Source organism: Branchiostoma lanceolatum, chromosome 16, assembly GCF_035083965.1.
Source record: "Branchiostoma lanceolatum isolate klBraLanc5 chromosome 16, klBraLanc5.hap2, whole genome shotgun sequence".
NCBI classification, from domain to species: domain Eukaryota; kingdom Metazoa; phylum Chordata; class Leptocardii; order Amphioxiformes; family Branchiostomatidae; genus Branchiostoma; species Branchiostoma lanceolatum.
Genome location: NC_089737.1, coordinates 9,806,472 through 9,822,736, shown reverse-complemented (window position 1 = coordinate 9,822,736; position 16,265 = coordinate 9,806,472). Strand labels below are relative to the sequence as shown.

The following is a 16,265-nucleotide window of genomic DNA, read 5'->3' as shown; positions in this document are numbered from 1 at the left end:
TGCATGCACATGATAACAAATGAATTTTAAGAGCATAGTACTTAATACCAAGCGAAATTGTAATTTTGTAGCTTGCCTAATGATCAAGGAATTCTTTTAGCTCAAAGTTGTTAGCATGGCTTCACTGCTCAAATGACACGTTCTAACATTAAAATCATTAACAAACACACCAAGTTAATTTCATACAAGTGGTGGTTCAATAATTAGCCATTACCCTGCACTGTAGAGAGACAAGGGTCGACAGGACATTATCGAAGACTGTCGTCTCACAGCGTAGGGAAGGAATACTCGTACTACCGAGACACTGTACGACGAATGAAAAGAGAGGACACTCCCCGTTCTGAGAGCCCTATAAAAGCCTTCACGATTGGTCGGAGTAGGGGGCTGTGGATGAGTCAGACAATAAACATTGATGACGGAGAAGAAGGTAGACGTGTAAAGTCGCCATGCAGAGGTGGATGCTGGGAAGGGCTGTAGTTTAGCCGTAGCGAATCCGCATTGCACGATCAGCTCTTAAAAAAGCATTACGGCTGGTCGAAAGTATTCCGCTTTTAGTTTGGAACACACTTCAGATTGGTTTTCTTGTTAGGCAGCAGGGAGAAGGTTAAAAGGGGGATGCTGGTTCAGTTTGCAGTAAATTCATTATTCATATTCTTGCTTGTGCTCACAGACAATTATAAGCTTAGCTTCAGGGGTTTGAAATAAGGTTGGTGATTATGAATAATACAAAACAGGTTAAAAACATTGAAGTCACCATGCTATAACAATCTATACATGTACATTTTGCAGAAATGAAGAAGTTGCAAGCAAATCCTCCTCCAAAGGACACTTTAGCCCTTAAGACCTTAAGAAACATAGAGGAGAATACACATGGTCAAGTTAGCCATGTGCAAAGAGAGCGAGCTTCCACTGTGAGCAGGGCTACAGGATTGAGGATGACAGAGTTTTCTTTGTCCAGTAATACTGAAGGTATTTTGTGTACCCATGATTAAAAGGGACGAAAGCTAAGGTTTTGGTGTCACTAACCAACATGTATCAGGGCATTTTGTAAGGTATTTGGTGTACTTCATAACTAACACATTAAGACATCCAAAACGGTGTTTGGGGTAAGGAGTATAAGGTCATATATGGGATAAATTAGCTTGTTGTCATTGATCATTAACCAATGAGAATCAAAGGAACGCTGGAAGCTGGATGATTGACAGATAAAAGATTTGCATTCTATCCTAGGTCACAGTCATGTTTAACTAGAATTGACCAATGAGAAGCAAGGACTGTACAAATGGAATGCTTCCTGGAAGTGGGAGGATGATTGACAGATCTAGATAGAGAAATTAGAATATTGCCATAAGTCATGATCAAGTTAGACATTGACCAATGGGAGCCCGGGACTTGAGAGGAATGCAGGCTTGTAGGAGGGAGGGAGTGTGATTGACAGATGGAGGTCAGTGTTGACAGATGGGGGACATTTGTGTCAGGAAGGTGAAGGAGACAGATGTTGGGATTTAAAGGTCATCAAAACTTCAGCCATCTTCTCTCTGATCTGGAAGAAGGAGGACATGGGGGTGTTTGTCTAGTCTGTAGGAAGGTTTGCTTACAAGGATTCTTAGATCAGTCCATTGTGGTCCTTAGGGGTGTAGGAAAACAAATTTACAGATTTTTTAATCTTCATACAAATGTGAAACTCTCGTTATTTCTCGGAGAATGTTTTCCTTCCTATATTTGGCATATAGGTCACAATTTATTCAGAGTATTGTTGGTTTTATAGTATATTTAAATTTCAAAACAAAATATTGAAGTTGCTCTCTTCAATGTTTGAAATGGTATAGCCCTTACTATCTTTATGTGCACTTTTTTTATTAGTCTCTATTGCCTACTTTCTGAATTTCAATACCTTGAAATGCTTGTCAGTTTTAAGTCAATATCAAAGATAAGGAATCCCGTTTTTAAAAGACTTGCAAGAAATTCCTGAAAAGGCTGCTTTACTGTAAATCTTGAAACTTTTGCGCTTGTTTTATTTTCATGTTTCTTTGCAGTAATTTCTCCACCATAAATTCATGATGCTGCAAATTCTTATTTCCAATGTACAAAATTGCTTTACCCGTGAACTTGAAATAAAGCTAAAACCTCCTTTCCCCTCCTGACGCAAAATAAAGTCCCTGCAAAAATAAATGAATTTACAGTAAGACCCCATTTTCCCATGCTTGACCCCAATATGCTCCTTCCCTTTTCCCATCTTATCTAAGACATCAGGGGAATCACTGATAAGATGTAGTCAATCTCACACCCTAAGGACTTATAGGTCACACTAGGAGGAAGACTTTAGGTTCTAGACTGTTTGGAAGAAATAGGCTTATCAGATAGGTCAATGACCCTCTTTTACTATCATGGCACCTTCATACAATGTACATATATGAATGTACATGTAGAAGTAGATTTTGTTCATAGCAATACTACATGATGGCCTGCATGCTATTTTCCGTAAGGCGTAGGCAGCCTAATTTTATTTCCCGTAATCCGTAGGGAAAGCCTTCTCATTCATGTGATTCGTAGGGAGGCGACCAAATTTTGCGTAATCTCCTTCCTTAATTCTAGCGTAATACGTAGGGGGTTCTTCTGAATTCAGCGTTAAGCGTTGTCGGGACCCCCATGCAGACCATCCTTACATGCAGCACAAAAATTTTTGTTTGATCAATATTGTTTTTCCATTGTCACTTTATGAATTGTAGAGTGTTAATATGAATCATTGGTAAGCTTTGGAAAACTGTTTCTAGCTCTATGATCTATCATAAAAGATTACATTTTCTTTCCAACAGGGTTGTCTTAGCATTGCTAGGTTGCACAAAAGTACAAAAAAAACATGTATACTTGCAATTGATGCTTATGTTATCTAGACTTTGGGTAGCTTATACATGTTTTAGTAAAAATCCCAGTATTTGGGAACTGTTCTGAAATGTACCTGGTTCAGTACTTCGTGTACTGGTAGACAGACGTTAGTACAAAGTGATGTATTGTTTCTGGTTTAGCCTTGGACACGGAGGCCCTACTACTGGGTTAGAGGTCGCTCTAAGTCATCACAAGGTCAATCACCATGGCCAGGGCACCTGGGATAGGTATGGATGTAATTAACCCATCAAATCTATACAAGGTTTTATCCACATATTGGGGCTAAAGCAGGGTCCAATTGGCTCAAGGCACATTAGAACCCCAGGGGAAAATATCATGTACCAAAAATTAAATTAGTAATGTTTCATCCCATTGTTTTACATTATGCACATTTGATGACCAATGGTATACACGTAACTGTATTTTCCAGCCCAGCTTGAATACGCAGTAACTTATTTTGCATTTCAAAGGGGGTCAAGAAAATGGTTTGTGCCAGTCCACCCCTCATGAGGTAGTAGAAAGTATAGCCCACCTTACCCCAGCTGGTTGCCACACAGAAAAGCTTGTCAGTTTCCGACGACTTCTCGAGTATGTGAGGTGTCGCTGCACAGGAAGCAAAGATGTTGTGTTGGGGTAGGTCAAGTTTTAACCAGTTTGAAATAACCGTATTCTACTGGATGTTGTAAGCTACCAGTTAGGCTTGTATTCAATTTCGTGGTGTTGTAGGTATTGGTTACCATGAAAGCAAAAGTACCTGTCCTGTAGTAGACATTTGATAAAGTAGCTACGGTAACCGTGATAGGAATTTATAGGTATATTTTGTCACCGAGCAAAAATTCCTTCCACTGGTACAGAAGCCAGGAGTTAGTATTTGTCATCCATAGATTTTTGTAAACTGGTAGTTTTTTCTCTGTCTTATAATTAGAGGCTTGATGGCATTTTTGCCACAGTTTTTGTCTAGATTGTACATGTAGGAACTGGTACGAATTTTAAGGTATTTTTTGTCACCCAACAAAAATTCATTCCACTGAAGCCATGCAGGAGTTAGTATATGTTGTCATCCTTAGGTTTTGGTAAACAGGTAGTTTTTTTTAGAGGCTTGGTGGCATTTTTACTAACTTAATTAAAGGTTTTTGTCTAGATTGTACAGGATATATGGGGAAGGTGGTAGGAATTTTTAGGGAGATTTTGTCACCCAACAAAAATTCATTCCACCAAAGCCAGGAGTTCGTATTTGTCATCCATTGCTTTTGTGAACAGGTAGTTTTTTATCTGTTTTTTATCTACACTCTAGACATATGTATTGAATGTGTGGTAAGAATTTAAACTAATTTAAAGGTATTTTTGTCACATAACAAAAATTCATTCCACTGAAGCCAGGAGTTAGTATTTGTCATCCATAGGTTTTTGTAAACAGGTAGTTTTTGAGCCTCGATAGCATTTTTGCTAAGGTTTTTATAGATACAGAGAATGTGTGGTAGGAATTTAAAGGGACATTTTGTCACCCAACAAAAATTCACCCCACTGAAACGAGGAATCGGTATTTCTAATCCATAGGTTTCTCTTAACAGGCCTTTTTTTATCTGTTTTATAGGCTTGTTGGCATTTTTGCTAAGGTTTCGGTCTACATTTTCATGTATAGGATATATTCTAGACAACATTACATTTGGCTGTTGTGTGCGTAAGAGACTCGTGAAATAAGTGGCATTCAAAAGTATAGGCAGGAATTGGTATTTCTAATCCATAGGTTTCTAGTAACAAGAATTTTTGAAATATCAGTTTTAGAGGCTTGTTGGTATTTTTGCTAAGGTTTTTGTGTGCACTGTACTGTATATTCTAGACAAGATTAGATTTGGCTGTTGTTTACGTTAAAAAACTCATGCATTAATTGGCTTTCAGCAATACATGCTGTGCGAAACACATGTATATTGTATGTAATTGCATTCTGTTGTGTGATGTGTATGCTGTTGAAAGAAAAGGTATTATGAGATCAGATATTTCAGGTTTTTGATGTAATTCTAATACCTGCAGCTGTTGGTATGTATGTCATTACATGGGAGTTTGAGTCGCAAAGTATGCATTACTTTCAACACCTTGCCAAAGGTCTGGTAACACAGTGTGTGTACGGATTTCTAAACGCTGAGTCATAGACTTGATGTTACGTGACTTGAAGCATGTTGAAGTACATGTATAGTAATGAAGGAGGGCTTAGTCTGCAAGAGGGTATGCATGCCCTTTTCTGTGAGGTGTATACGTATAGTGAGCTATTTTGATGAACAGTTTACTGTTAATTGTAGCTTACTCACTTTAACATAATGATAAACATTGTCTGTAAATCGTTGTTAAAAAAAGTGTTACTGGTCTCTTTTAATTCATTCTAGCACGTTATTTGGGTTAAGAAAATTCTCGGTTAATCATTATTTACAAATTCTTTATATTGTACAGTCAATCGTCAGTTGCCCAAAAGTCAGTGTTTTCGCTGTTGAGGTAACGGTAGTGCTTCAAGGAATACTTAATGTTAGTCAATTTACCATTTAAGCCGGATTTCATAAATTGAATTCACCATTAAGGGTTGCTGCTCCTCCTAAATTTACCGTCCCCCCATGCAGACCCTCTTTACAAAATGATGCTCATCTTTTTTAAATTTCTTTTGCCATTGCTTCCATAGCAGTCACCCTGTGAAAATAAGGTCCATTCTTCTTTTTTTGGGTCACTGAATTGCATTATTTTGTTCAGTGTTCGTCCCACATAGCCAGGTCATCTTCGTGAACAATGACATTCCCTATAGTGGCACAAAGAATGGGCTGGAATCAAAAGAAGATCATAATCCGCCCCAAAGAAATTGGTTGCACTATCGTGCCCTATGGAACTGACACCAACTTCATCTCCCAATTATCCACCCATGTTTTGTCATTAGAGGGAAAGAGCAAAAATGAAAGAGATTGAAAACGGAGCATTGGGGTGGGATCCGACCTTTTGAAAACATACAGGCTTCGACGAATAAAATTGTAGACAGGTGTTTATTCGAAATTCATATCACGCCTTTCTCTTTTGTCTTCCTGGATTGGTCTTTCAGGTTAGGTCGTCGGCGTCGAGCAGGCTGCTTTTGAGATGAAAGATATTTCCCTTCGTAAATGATAGATGTCGACCACCAAAACTTTGACGGGTAGATCGCTCTTGGCCGAGTGCAAAGAACTTTGTTATCTATCGATAGACGCTGTCGTTTCTTCGGAACAGTTGCGTTCCTTTTATTGAGTAATGGGCTTTCCGTGTTTTACTCTAAAATTGACTACTGCATTTCGTCTGCACTGCCTTTTCATGGGCTTAAGTAGATCGAGATTAACGATTGTTGAACTAACTGCAGATATTGATAAATGGACTCGCGTAATTATGGTGAATTTGCCTCGAAGTTCATCCATATCAGTTGTAAAACGGGATTTATGTTTGGAGTTCTTTTATGAAGTGGTTGTCCTTGAGCGACCTCTGTGATGGATCTCCTGTTGAAGACACCTCGGGTGTACTGCAGGCAGGTCAGGTGTAGATTGAAGTGTTCGGGGGCATCCGTTTGCCCTGAGGTATATCTTGAGGTGTTAAGATTTGGCAGACTAATCAGCAGTTAGAAGTCTTCAAAGGCCACCACCCACGTTACAAGTGGGTGGCAAGGTGATTTCGTGGTTAGGTTTGTTGATGCAGAATCTAAAGTTTTTGGTTTCGAATTCATAGCAGGGCCCAATGTTGGGTTCTTAGGAAAGGCACGTTACAACTATTTTGTCACTCGACTCAGGTGAAAATGAGCACCTAGCTTCAGTTGGGGACATCCTGTTGGATGGGACGTCAAGCCAGAGGTTCTGTGTTTGACTTTGAGGAGAGCCACACCTCGACATCCTTAAAGAACCCGCCACACTTATCGAAAAGAGTAGGGATCTATCCCGGTGTGGGTGGATAAAACCTTACAGTCCATCCTTATGCAGCTGGTACCTACTGTACAAAGGCAGTACTGGTTATGCAAAACATTAAGAAACCTCAAGTTCTGAGTCCCTGCTTCGTTGACGTTGTAAGTTTTGGTACCACGCCAAGCAATACTTCTCCTCCCCGTGTGTTTTGTCTTCTAACACTTAATCGACTGGTTGTAAAGTAAGACGGATCACTGAATGGGGACTTATTAATAGTCCCGGTGATTGCTGGATTCACCCACATTGATCTCTCCCTTTGTTCTTATAATTGCGTGTAATAAAGTCTTACCGGCGTCTTATATTTCGATAGTTTGAAGGGCCGACGGCTATGAAATTTGGCACGTATTAAAGCTTGGTGTAATTTTGAAGGGACAATAGACGTATTGGTTTTCTGGGCACGTCACTTATTTCCAGTATGGGAGAATACCTCACCTTGATAGGAGTATATCAGTAGCAATATATATGCACGAATATTGTTATCCATTTTCAATGCTGCAGCTTTTGGAATTGGGGCTTAAACTTATGTGTATATGGAAAGTGTAGGTTTTCTGCATCAATGAAACAAAAAGCTTTTAAAAGTTAGGAAGTTACAATGGTCCACATTGTTTCTTAAAGGTACATATTGTAGAATCTGACCAATCAAACATTAATTTAGAATAAAATCACTGTTTTAGTCTTTTTTCTACATCATACGTTGAGTCTACATTTCAGTTATTAAGCTGCACAGCGTATGAATGCGACTTTGTTGCCTTGTGAAAATGTACCGGTTTCCCCTTTTTGTTATGCGGCTGGTGACTTTTCGGTAGGCTACCGAAAACCAGCAGACTATGCACGACTTGCTTTCGCGTTGCTTACCAACGCTGGACATGTGAAAATATGCCGGCAATATGTTGAAAATTGCTTGCAACTTGCAAATGTCAATCGGAATGGAGATTTTTAATAAGTTCAGAATATTTGCAATTTTGGTGCCAATTTACAAAACGAATGTACCAGAAAAGTTGATCTGAATGGAGATTTAAAGTTCAAAAGATTTGCAGTTTTGGCACCAAAATAAACAATAAGCCTCTTTGAAGAGAGTGATATTTAAGTCCTTTCACAATTTACAAAATGAATGTACCAGATACATGTACATGTAAGTTGCATTTTTGGGAAAATATGCCGGCAATATGTTGAAAATTACTTGAATGGAGATTTTTAAATTCATAATATTTGCAATTTTGGTGCCAAAATATACAATACGCTTCTTCTAAGAAAATGATTATTTGGCCCTTTAACGGTTTTACAAAATGAATGTACCAGATAAATTGTTTTGAAAGTATGCTGGCATTATGTTGAAAAGTAGTTGCAAACGTCAATCTGATTGGAGATTTTCAAGTGCGGCATATTTGCAGTATGGGCACCATAATATACAATACGCCTCTGTAAAGAAAACGAAAAAGCCCAGTTCAAAGATGTACCAGAATCTTCATGCGGCTTGTTTTCTTGTTATTTGTGAAAATATGACGGCAGGACTTGTGAAAATATGACGGCAATCTGAATGGAGATTTGCAGTTTTGGCGCCAAAATATACAATACCCCTCTTTAAAGAAAATGATCTCTAAACCCTTTAACAATTTTACAAAATGAATGTACCAGGTAAATTGCTTGTTCTCTCCTCCCCTGACAAAGCCAGGTCCAGCCTCACCCTGGCGCAGGTGTAGAGTGAGGGAGGGCGAATCGACCGCCCTAAGCAATATCCATTTGTCTTACACCGCTGGGGTTTCCTTGGCATTCTCCCCAAGTCCCCGGGTCAATTAGCGCTCCTTGTCCCAGTCGGAAGCCACAACGCTCGAGAAAATTGGCTTGAGTCAGTCTGTCTCTGCTGTTATTGACAAGACCATCAAAGGAGATAGAAAAAAAGTTAGCTGCAAACTATAGGGTAAGATGGGATTTACATGTATACATATTGTAGCAAGGTTATTGATAACCGGGTGGCCCAGAAAAGGGTTCATACCTAGATTCGCGAATCAGGATTTACCTAGGCATGGGATTGATCTCAATCTGCGGAATCCACGGGATTAAACGGACTCAAATCCCTTGCAGGCCCCAATGGTGTGCCCTTGAGAAAGGCACTTTACACCTGTTTTCTCACTCCACGCAGGTAAAAATGAAACTGTGATTGGGGACTTCCTGTAGGGTGGGTCATTAAGCCGGATTTCCAGCCTCAGTGTTAGAGGAGAGCCACGCCTCGAGCATGTTAAAAATCCCACCAGACACTTACGAAAAAGTGTACAAACTTAGAGTAGGGATGGATCAAACCTTACAGTCCTGTCTTACACAAATACAAACCTGGTGTGTTACGCCTAAAAGGCAGTTACAATGTAGCTGGTTGCATAAAACAAAAAAATCTTAAGTAAATCCACTCTTAAAATTGCTCACGATAACAAGAGAATCAAAAGAGATCTCGAGAACAAAAAAGAGAAACCGTTGAGTCTAGAAATATTAAGGAGGGATTAATTTGAAGTTGTCTGACATAAAAAGAATCAGTTCACATAACTGGGCAGGCCTAGCGGTGCATTTTGCTGAAATATTGAGTAATATGTATGCAGATGAACTCATAATGAGGGATGTATGCGCTCCTGGAATGGGTCACTTGGTAATTGTGTTGTGCATGTTGTGGATGATTTCATAACATGCAGCCTGTGTTGTGATGATTTTTGATTATTGTGAAGTGTGAAGAGAGCCTGCATGCTCTTTTCCCTAAGGCATAGCAAGCTTTTTTTATCTCCTGTAATTGGAAGGGAAAGCTGTCTTATTCACATAATTCGTGGCAAAGCCACCAGATTTGTTCATAAATGCCTTCCTTGATTTTAGTGTAATACGTAGGGGTTTCTTCTGGATTCAGCGTATGCATGCAGACCCTCTATTAAGAGTACATGTATAACAGTTCTCACACAGAGTGCACAAATTGGGGATTATAGGGGGATGCTTGCTTGAGGCACTTTTGATGAGTCATTTATGCTAAGACTTTTATCTGATACCAAGCAAGGAAATGAGAAGAGAATAAAAATTAGAGGCTTCTTAGTGTCTTTTGAAGGGTCATATTTCAAGGACGTTTCAAGGACGCAGAAGCAAGTTTTTATTAAAGGGCTTATCTGGCTGAATTACTTGGAGGATGATATACTGGAAATTTTCAAGTTGGGAAGGACTGAATTTTGTTTTACGGGCAAGGGGTGGTGGTTGCATTGTTTAAAGTTTGCGGTGGGCACACAGTGCATTATACTGGGCTTCAGGCTTATATGTAACCTCCTATCTGAGATGATATCCCTAACCAAAGCTAGGTACTCATTTTCAGGTAAGCCTAGAGGGAACATTGAGGCCTGTTAGGGATTTGAACCCAGAATCTTGAGATCCTAAGTCAGCAACCCTAACCACTAGACCACCTTGCCACTTGTTATGTATGCGAAAAGGAGTATGGTAACAAAAATGTCATCCAAAACAATCAAGCTCATGACAGCAACACCAAAATCTTGTTAAAATATCTCAATCAATCCTATAAAAAATCTCATAGGCAAACACCAATAAAAGTAAGAAAAGTACGTGAAAATCTGGTAGGACCAAAGTTCATGCGATTTATAGGGGTTGCCAGCAGCAGGCTAGTTCGTCTTACTTATCCTGAGGAAATCTGGACATTCCCTTAATTAGAAGGAAGGATAAGTGCACTTGAAGTTGCCTATCGACCGTAGCCATCGATTCTAGACTGGCAAGTGTAATGCCCTCACCGTTAGTCAAGGTCGACTCCATCGGTGGACTACAGAAATTTTTAATGTGCTTTATAAGGTGAAGGTAGGATCCACGGTTGGGCAACACAAATTTATTTTCTTGGTTTTTGGAATCCCGTATTTTAAAGTGGAAATGAAGCAAGTGGGAGATTCACTCTCTGAAACTGTTTGTACCAAGGTACATGTACAGTCATCAGACTCTGTTTTCAAGTTCGTTCGTTTGCTGAGACATACGTGTTTACATGTATAGGGCAACAAGTTTCCTTGCAGTTTCTGTAGCAGCTAGGGTATATTTTTACAGGGAGGGTTTGCTAGCCCTTTAACATGCTTGAGGCACCTCCTCAAACATGGGACCACTTATTTGACGTCCCTTCCAAAAGACGGGTGTAGCTCCAACTGATATGCCCTTCCCAGGATTTGAACCAGTGTCTTCCAGTTACCAACTAACTGAAACCAGGAGATCAACTGTGAGGTTGCTATGCTAGTTAAACTACAGGGACATTCCCTGTTTTCAAGTTGAATATTTCAATTTAGCAGTTTTAAAGTCCAAGAACCTACAAATGAAATTGCTTCGGCCCTCAGTTAACAATCGCCATTGGAGACTAGTTTGAATGGATTTCTACTACAAAAACACTTAAAATGTGAGCTTTCGTGATCGTACTGTTGTAACCTCAGTTATAAAGTTCATCGTTTGTATGTAAACTTGAACTCAATTTCAGCCTTTACTGCCAAACAGTTCACAAAATCCAGCCATAAACTTTAGGAGGTTGGCATTAAAAGTTTACTTTCAAATAGATGGCTTGTTTTTCCCATACAATATGTCATAACCAACTTTCATGTATAAGATTTGACAAGATTATGACATATATGAAGGTTTACATTTAATGTTCTGCATTCAGAACTTCATCCAAAGCGTTTCCACATTTATGAAAGTTGTAAAACATTCTTTAGAGATCCGCAATCTAGCAACAAAAAAGCTTGAAGAAGGTTTACACACTTCACAAGGGTCACATTCAATCACGTAAAGTATCTTATCTCAATAGGAAAGATTGCGTTAACTACCAATAAACGTGGCTTGTATATATGGTTGACTGGATCTTCCATTTCCTTTGCTGTGATTGCTTTGGAGAAACTTTGGTAGTTACTTTGGACTAGAAATTAACTCTATATCTCACTTCAACATAAAGTGGCAACTCAAGTTCAGTCTTTCAATCCCCTGAAATGGAGCAATATCCGCACTGAGGAGTTTCTATCGAAGGGGAAAATTAGGAGGATTGGCAATGTCTTCTTAAGTATGAAATAGGAGAGAATATAGCCTTCAATCGATGTGTGTTGGTGTTATTTGTCGGCGGAGGTAATGGGTCTTTTGGTGCGTTGTGTCAAACTTCATGTCGAACATCTAGACTTTATGGGATTCTGTTGTACTCTAAAGAGGATGTCTGGTGAAGTTCTCACCCATCAATTTTCCAGGCCATTCGTGTTGAAGGGAACTTTTCTTCGTCCTTCAAGACAAGATGTTTTGTCTGAGTCATCCTCTAGATGAGTCGAGCACCGCTGCTGCTGCCGTGCCGCGTGCCTGCGATGCTGGTGTGTTACGCCGAATGACGGTTATACCGGCTATGTAGATACTGATATAGATACTCTTTCTTGTTGCATTAGCACCACCCAGTCATCAAGCAATCAGATATTTCCCATCCTGTAATTTGAGGCGGGTAACATACCAGCCAATCATGTTGCTTCTTGATCGTAGCTGGGGATGCGATTGGCTGGTGACCGCTTGCCAGTGCTAACACAGCGAAGAATCATGGAACGAAGGCTGATATACCAGTGTGCTTGCGTGAAATATACAAGCGTCGAACGTCGCATGAGAAGATGGCCTGTGACTGTGCATTACATGTGCTGCATTATAGGTTTAAGCCCTTTGTTTGTGGGCATGCCCATTGAAGGTAAAATCACTTGCGTACACATCACTCGTAAGACCAAACTTAGAATACGCAGCAACAGTATGGGATCCATATACTAAGAAAGACAAAGATAAATTGGAGAGGGTACAGAACCAAGCAGCCAGATTCTGCACGAACAAGTACGTCAGGGGTGCTAGTGTCACCAAAATGAAAACAGATCTGCAGTGGATGTCACTCGAGGAGAGAAGGAAAATGTCCAGACTATGCATGGTGTACAAAATGACTAATAAATTGGTGGACGTACCGACTAATAAGTGTCTAATGCCAGCTCAGAAAAGGACAAGAAATAGTCATGCCTTTAAGTATCAGACTTTTCAACCTAGGATTGATGTGTTTAAAAATTCATATTTTCCTAGAACGATCGTAGAGTGGAACTCGTTACAGTGGAAGCATCCTCATTAGATAGCTTTAAACAATGCATGCAGCTAGATATGCGAAGGTTAGACGTGACAGGTCGTTCGGTGTAATGTAACCAGCTGCTGCCGCGCCGCGTGCCTGCGAAGCTGGTGTGTTACGCCGAATGGCGGTTATACCGGCTATATAGATACAGTAACGTGCATAGTCCAGTGGTTAGTGACCCTGCCTCTGGACCAAGAATTCATGAGTTCGGATCCCGGCTGTGTCGCTCACCCGACGTGCACACTACTGATCACAGTCCTTAGGTTGGGACGTTAAGCCCTGGTCTAATGTTCATTGTGCTTGTCAAAAAGAGCTAAGGGGATTTTCCTGGTTACAATGAACATGTAAATACTCACACAGTATATAGTGTCTGTCTTCTCTGTCACGACCAGTGAAAGATTAGCTCTTCAGTGAGCTAAACTGGTTCAAATCACTTTCACTTTCACTTTGACGTATTTTAAAGACAGCAAAATGATATAGTTGAAGTGTCCCAGATAAATATAACCTAATCTATTGACAGCTATTAGCTCCCATATTGGACTGCTTCAAGCAACCATTCAATATAGGTCAACCTCATCAAACTTATCTCAGAAACCCAAGATGGTGGGATTGTGGAGTATTGACTCAAGACTCTAAACACGCCCCTGGGAGGAGCCACTGTTAACAGACCTACCTCCCGAATCTTAAATAAAGCCATTAGGGGTAAACGTCAATAAACAAATCTGGTGGGCAGGCCATGCATGGGGAGGTCGCAAAGTTGTAAATTGTTAGAGAAGTTGATTGATAGCCTTAGCTACTGATTGATAAGAGAGTTAATTAAAAGGAGATTGGTATCCATTCAATTCATTATAGAAATTGGAGCTGTCTTGGCAGTCAATTTTCTGTGATCTCGGCAATTTGATCCCTCCTGTGCTATGGGAAAAGAGGACCTACATGTAGCTAGGTGCCCAGTGCCCACCTTATTTACAAAATTGAATTAGTTTACGTCATACTCACTTCCTTGCCACCCAGGCTGAAGAGAACCTTTTGAATTAGCTAAAAAAAGGATTGACAAATGAAAAAAAATTGCTGGGGTTATAAGTGGGTTTTATCAAACACCTAGATAAAGATACATGTTTTTTGCTTGAAATTCTAACTCCCACTGCTAGGCGGCGCTGCAGTGAGAAGAATGCGGTCCCAATCATGACTAAGCTTCTATCCCCCCCTCCTTCATCCTTTTGGTTGTGCAACAAAGAGCTGTGTTATCCATTTTCCTACCAACCTGATGAAACTATCAACAGATACACACGTAGCTGCATTTATTTGTTTCTTCTAGAAATTTGAGCTATCAGAAAACCTATCATAAAAATCCTTGTCATCAGTAGATTTTGTCATGGTCCAGTTGAAATTTCTGCATCATCAAAATCGTACAATGGCCTACAACAAATGTGACCATGCTATAACAAAGCACCCCTGTGTTATTATTGCTGATGTGTCCATTTCTCCATGGACACTCCTGATTAAACAAGCCTTGATCCCTCACCACCTCCCCATTAGGTGTGACCCCCCTCTAGGGAGCGTTGAAACAAGCCAATCAGAACACTTGCTGACAAATGAAGTTAACTCACATATCTGGGGCATCCTAGATTGCTATTGGCACCTGTATAATTGGTAAAACTGTCTGGTACATTTGTTTTCCGTAGGGGAGCTTTTTTTCTTGCCGTTTTTCTGAAAAATAGATATCCAGGTAGACAGGGGAGATCAAAAGATCTAATTAACCTGTTCTGTTGGGTCAGGATATAAAACAAATGGAAAGTTGCCGACTAGCGAATGATAATCAATACTATGTTTGAGGTGCTGGCTGAAAAATTCATTGGTTAGGGTTAGATCAATAAACGGGTAGTCTTAGGTTGGTCTTAAGTTGTCTAGAGCGGCGTCTTACAAGATCTTGTGAAGATTTGGAAAAATGGGGCTAGATTTTCTTGACAACTTTGGGTTATTTGGGTCATAATAGATATGATAACAAAACGTAAAAGCATTTTGGCTTCCAGAGCCTTCGTTGTTAAAACAAGGTTGAGACCATTTATATTTGAATGAATTGATTGTATGATTAAGAAATGAAAAACAATTGGGATAAACTTGCAGTGAAATTGCAACAATCTTTTTATTTAGTATTTTATATAAAAATTATTTAGTCTTTAGGCAATATAAGAAAGGAAAAAAGTATAGGCAGGCAACAAGCAGTTATCAGAATGACATACATGTATGATCATGTACTTGTAAAGTGTTCACTGACTCCACTCTCTTTGGTTGCCTTTGAAGATGTCTATCTCTGAATGCAAAAGAAACTAAAGTATCTTCTGCTCTGAGAGGCCCTAAGACGTTTCCAATACCCCCAAAGCTCTTAAAGGAATCCTTCTCCATCTTCAAAGATCTTGCCGACAGTGCGCTGAGCATTTGAGAGCGATTGTGGTAATCCTTGCTCCCAAACTCTGTGCACAACTTGCATTAAAAATAGATAAGTGAAGTATAGAGACACAGAAGCATAGGTCGGGTCTCTGGAGATGCCTAGTGTTTGATGTGGTCTAGTACTAATACTCTCCCATCCATAGGGCACTCTTGTATTAGTGGAGGGAGGAAGACTGTGGACCGAAAGGATCAGGCATTTTAAGGTTGTTTTGTAGTTGATGACAGTTTATTTGTTTCTGACGCTTGGAAGATACCTTAGGTCTGTGATGTTGTTTAGTGCCTAACAGTCTCCCATCCGTAGGGTACTCTTGTATTAGTGGAGGGAGGAAGGCTGTGGACCGAGAGGATCAGGCGTTTTAAGGTTGTTTTGTAGTTGATGACAGTGTATTTGTTTCGGACGCTTGGAAGATACCTTAGCTCTGTGATGTTGTTTAGTGCCTAACAGTCTCCCATCCATAGGGTACTCTTGTATCAGTGGAGGGAGGAAAACTGGACAGAAAGGATCAGGCATTTTAAGGTTGTTTGGTAGTGGATGACAGTGTATTTGTTTCGAACGCTCGGAAGATACCTTAGGTCTGTGATGTTGTTTAGTGCCTAACAGTCTCCCATCCGTAGGGCACTATTGTATAAGTGGAGGGAGGAAGACTGGACTGAGGGAATCAAGTGTTGTAAGGTGGTTTTGTAGTGGACGACAGTACTAGTGTACATGTATTTGTTTCTGGTATCTTGGAAGATACCTTCAGTGTGTGATGTTGTCTAGTACCTAACAATCTCCCATCCATAGGGTACTCTTGTATTTGTGGAGAGAGGAAGACTGGACTGAGTGTATTAGGCGATTTAGGGCATTTTTTCTC

The 16,265-nt window shown here is 40.0% G+C and overlaps 1 protein-coding gene across 10 annotated transcripts in view; it reads left to right on the top strand.

The window, feature by feature from the left end:
• The window catches only part of LOC136422086 (SH3 and multiple ankyrin repeat domains protein 3-like), a 105,577-nt gene that overhangs the window by 51,120 nt on the left and 38,192 nt on the right, over positions 1-16,265 (top strand). For 7 of the 10 annotated variants that reach the window (XM_066409732.1, XM_066409731.1, XM_066409730.1 and 4 more), the window contains 2 exons: positions 227-427; positions 790-969. The exons of 2 other annotated variants lie outside the window; for them this stretch is intronic. In XM_066409732.1, coding sequence (XP_066265829.1) covers positions 227-427; positions 790-969 — 381 coding nt within the window. The remainder of the gene's footprint in view (positions 1-226; positions 428-789; positions 970-16,265) is intronic. One more of the 10 variants, XM_066409733.1, reaches the window with a different exon arrangement.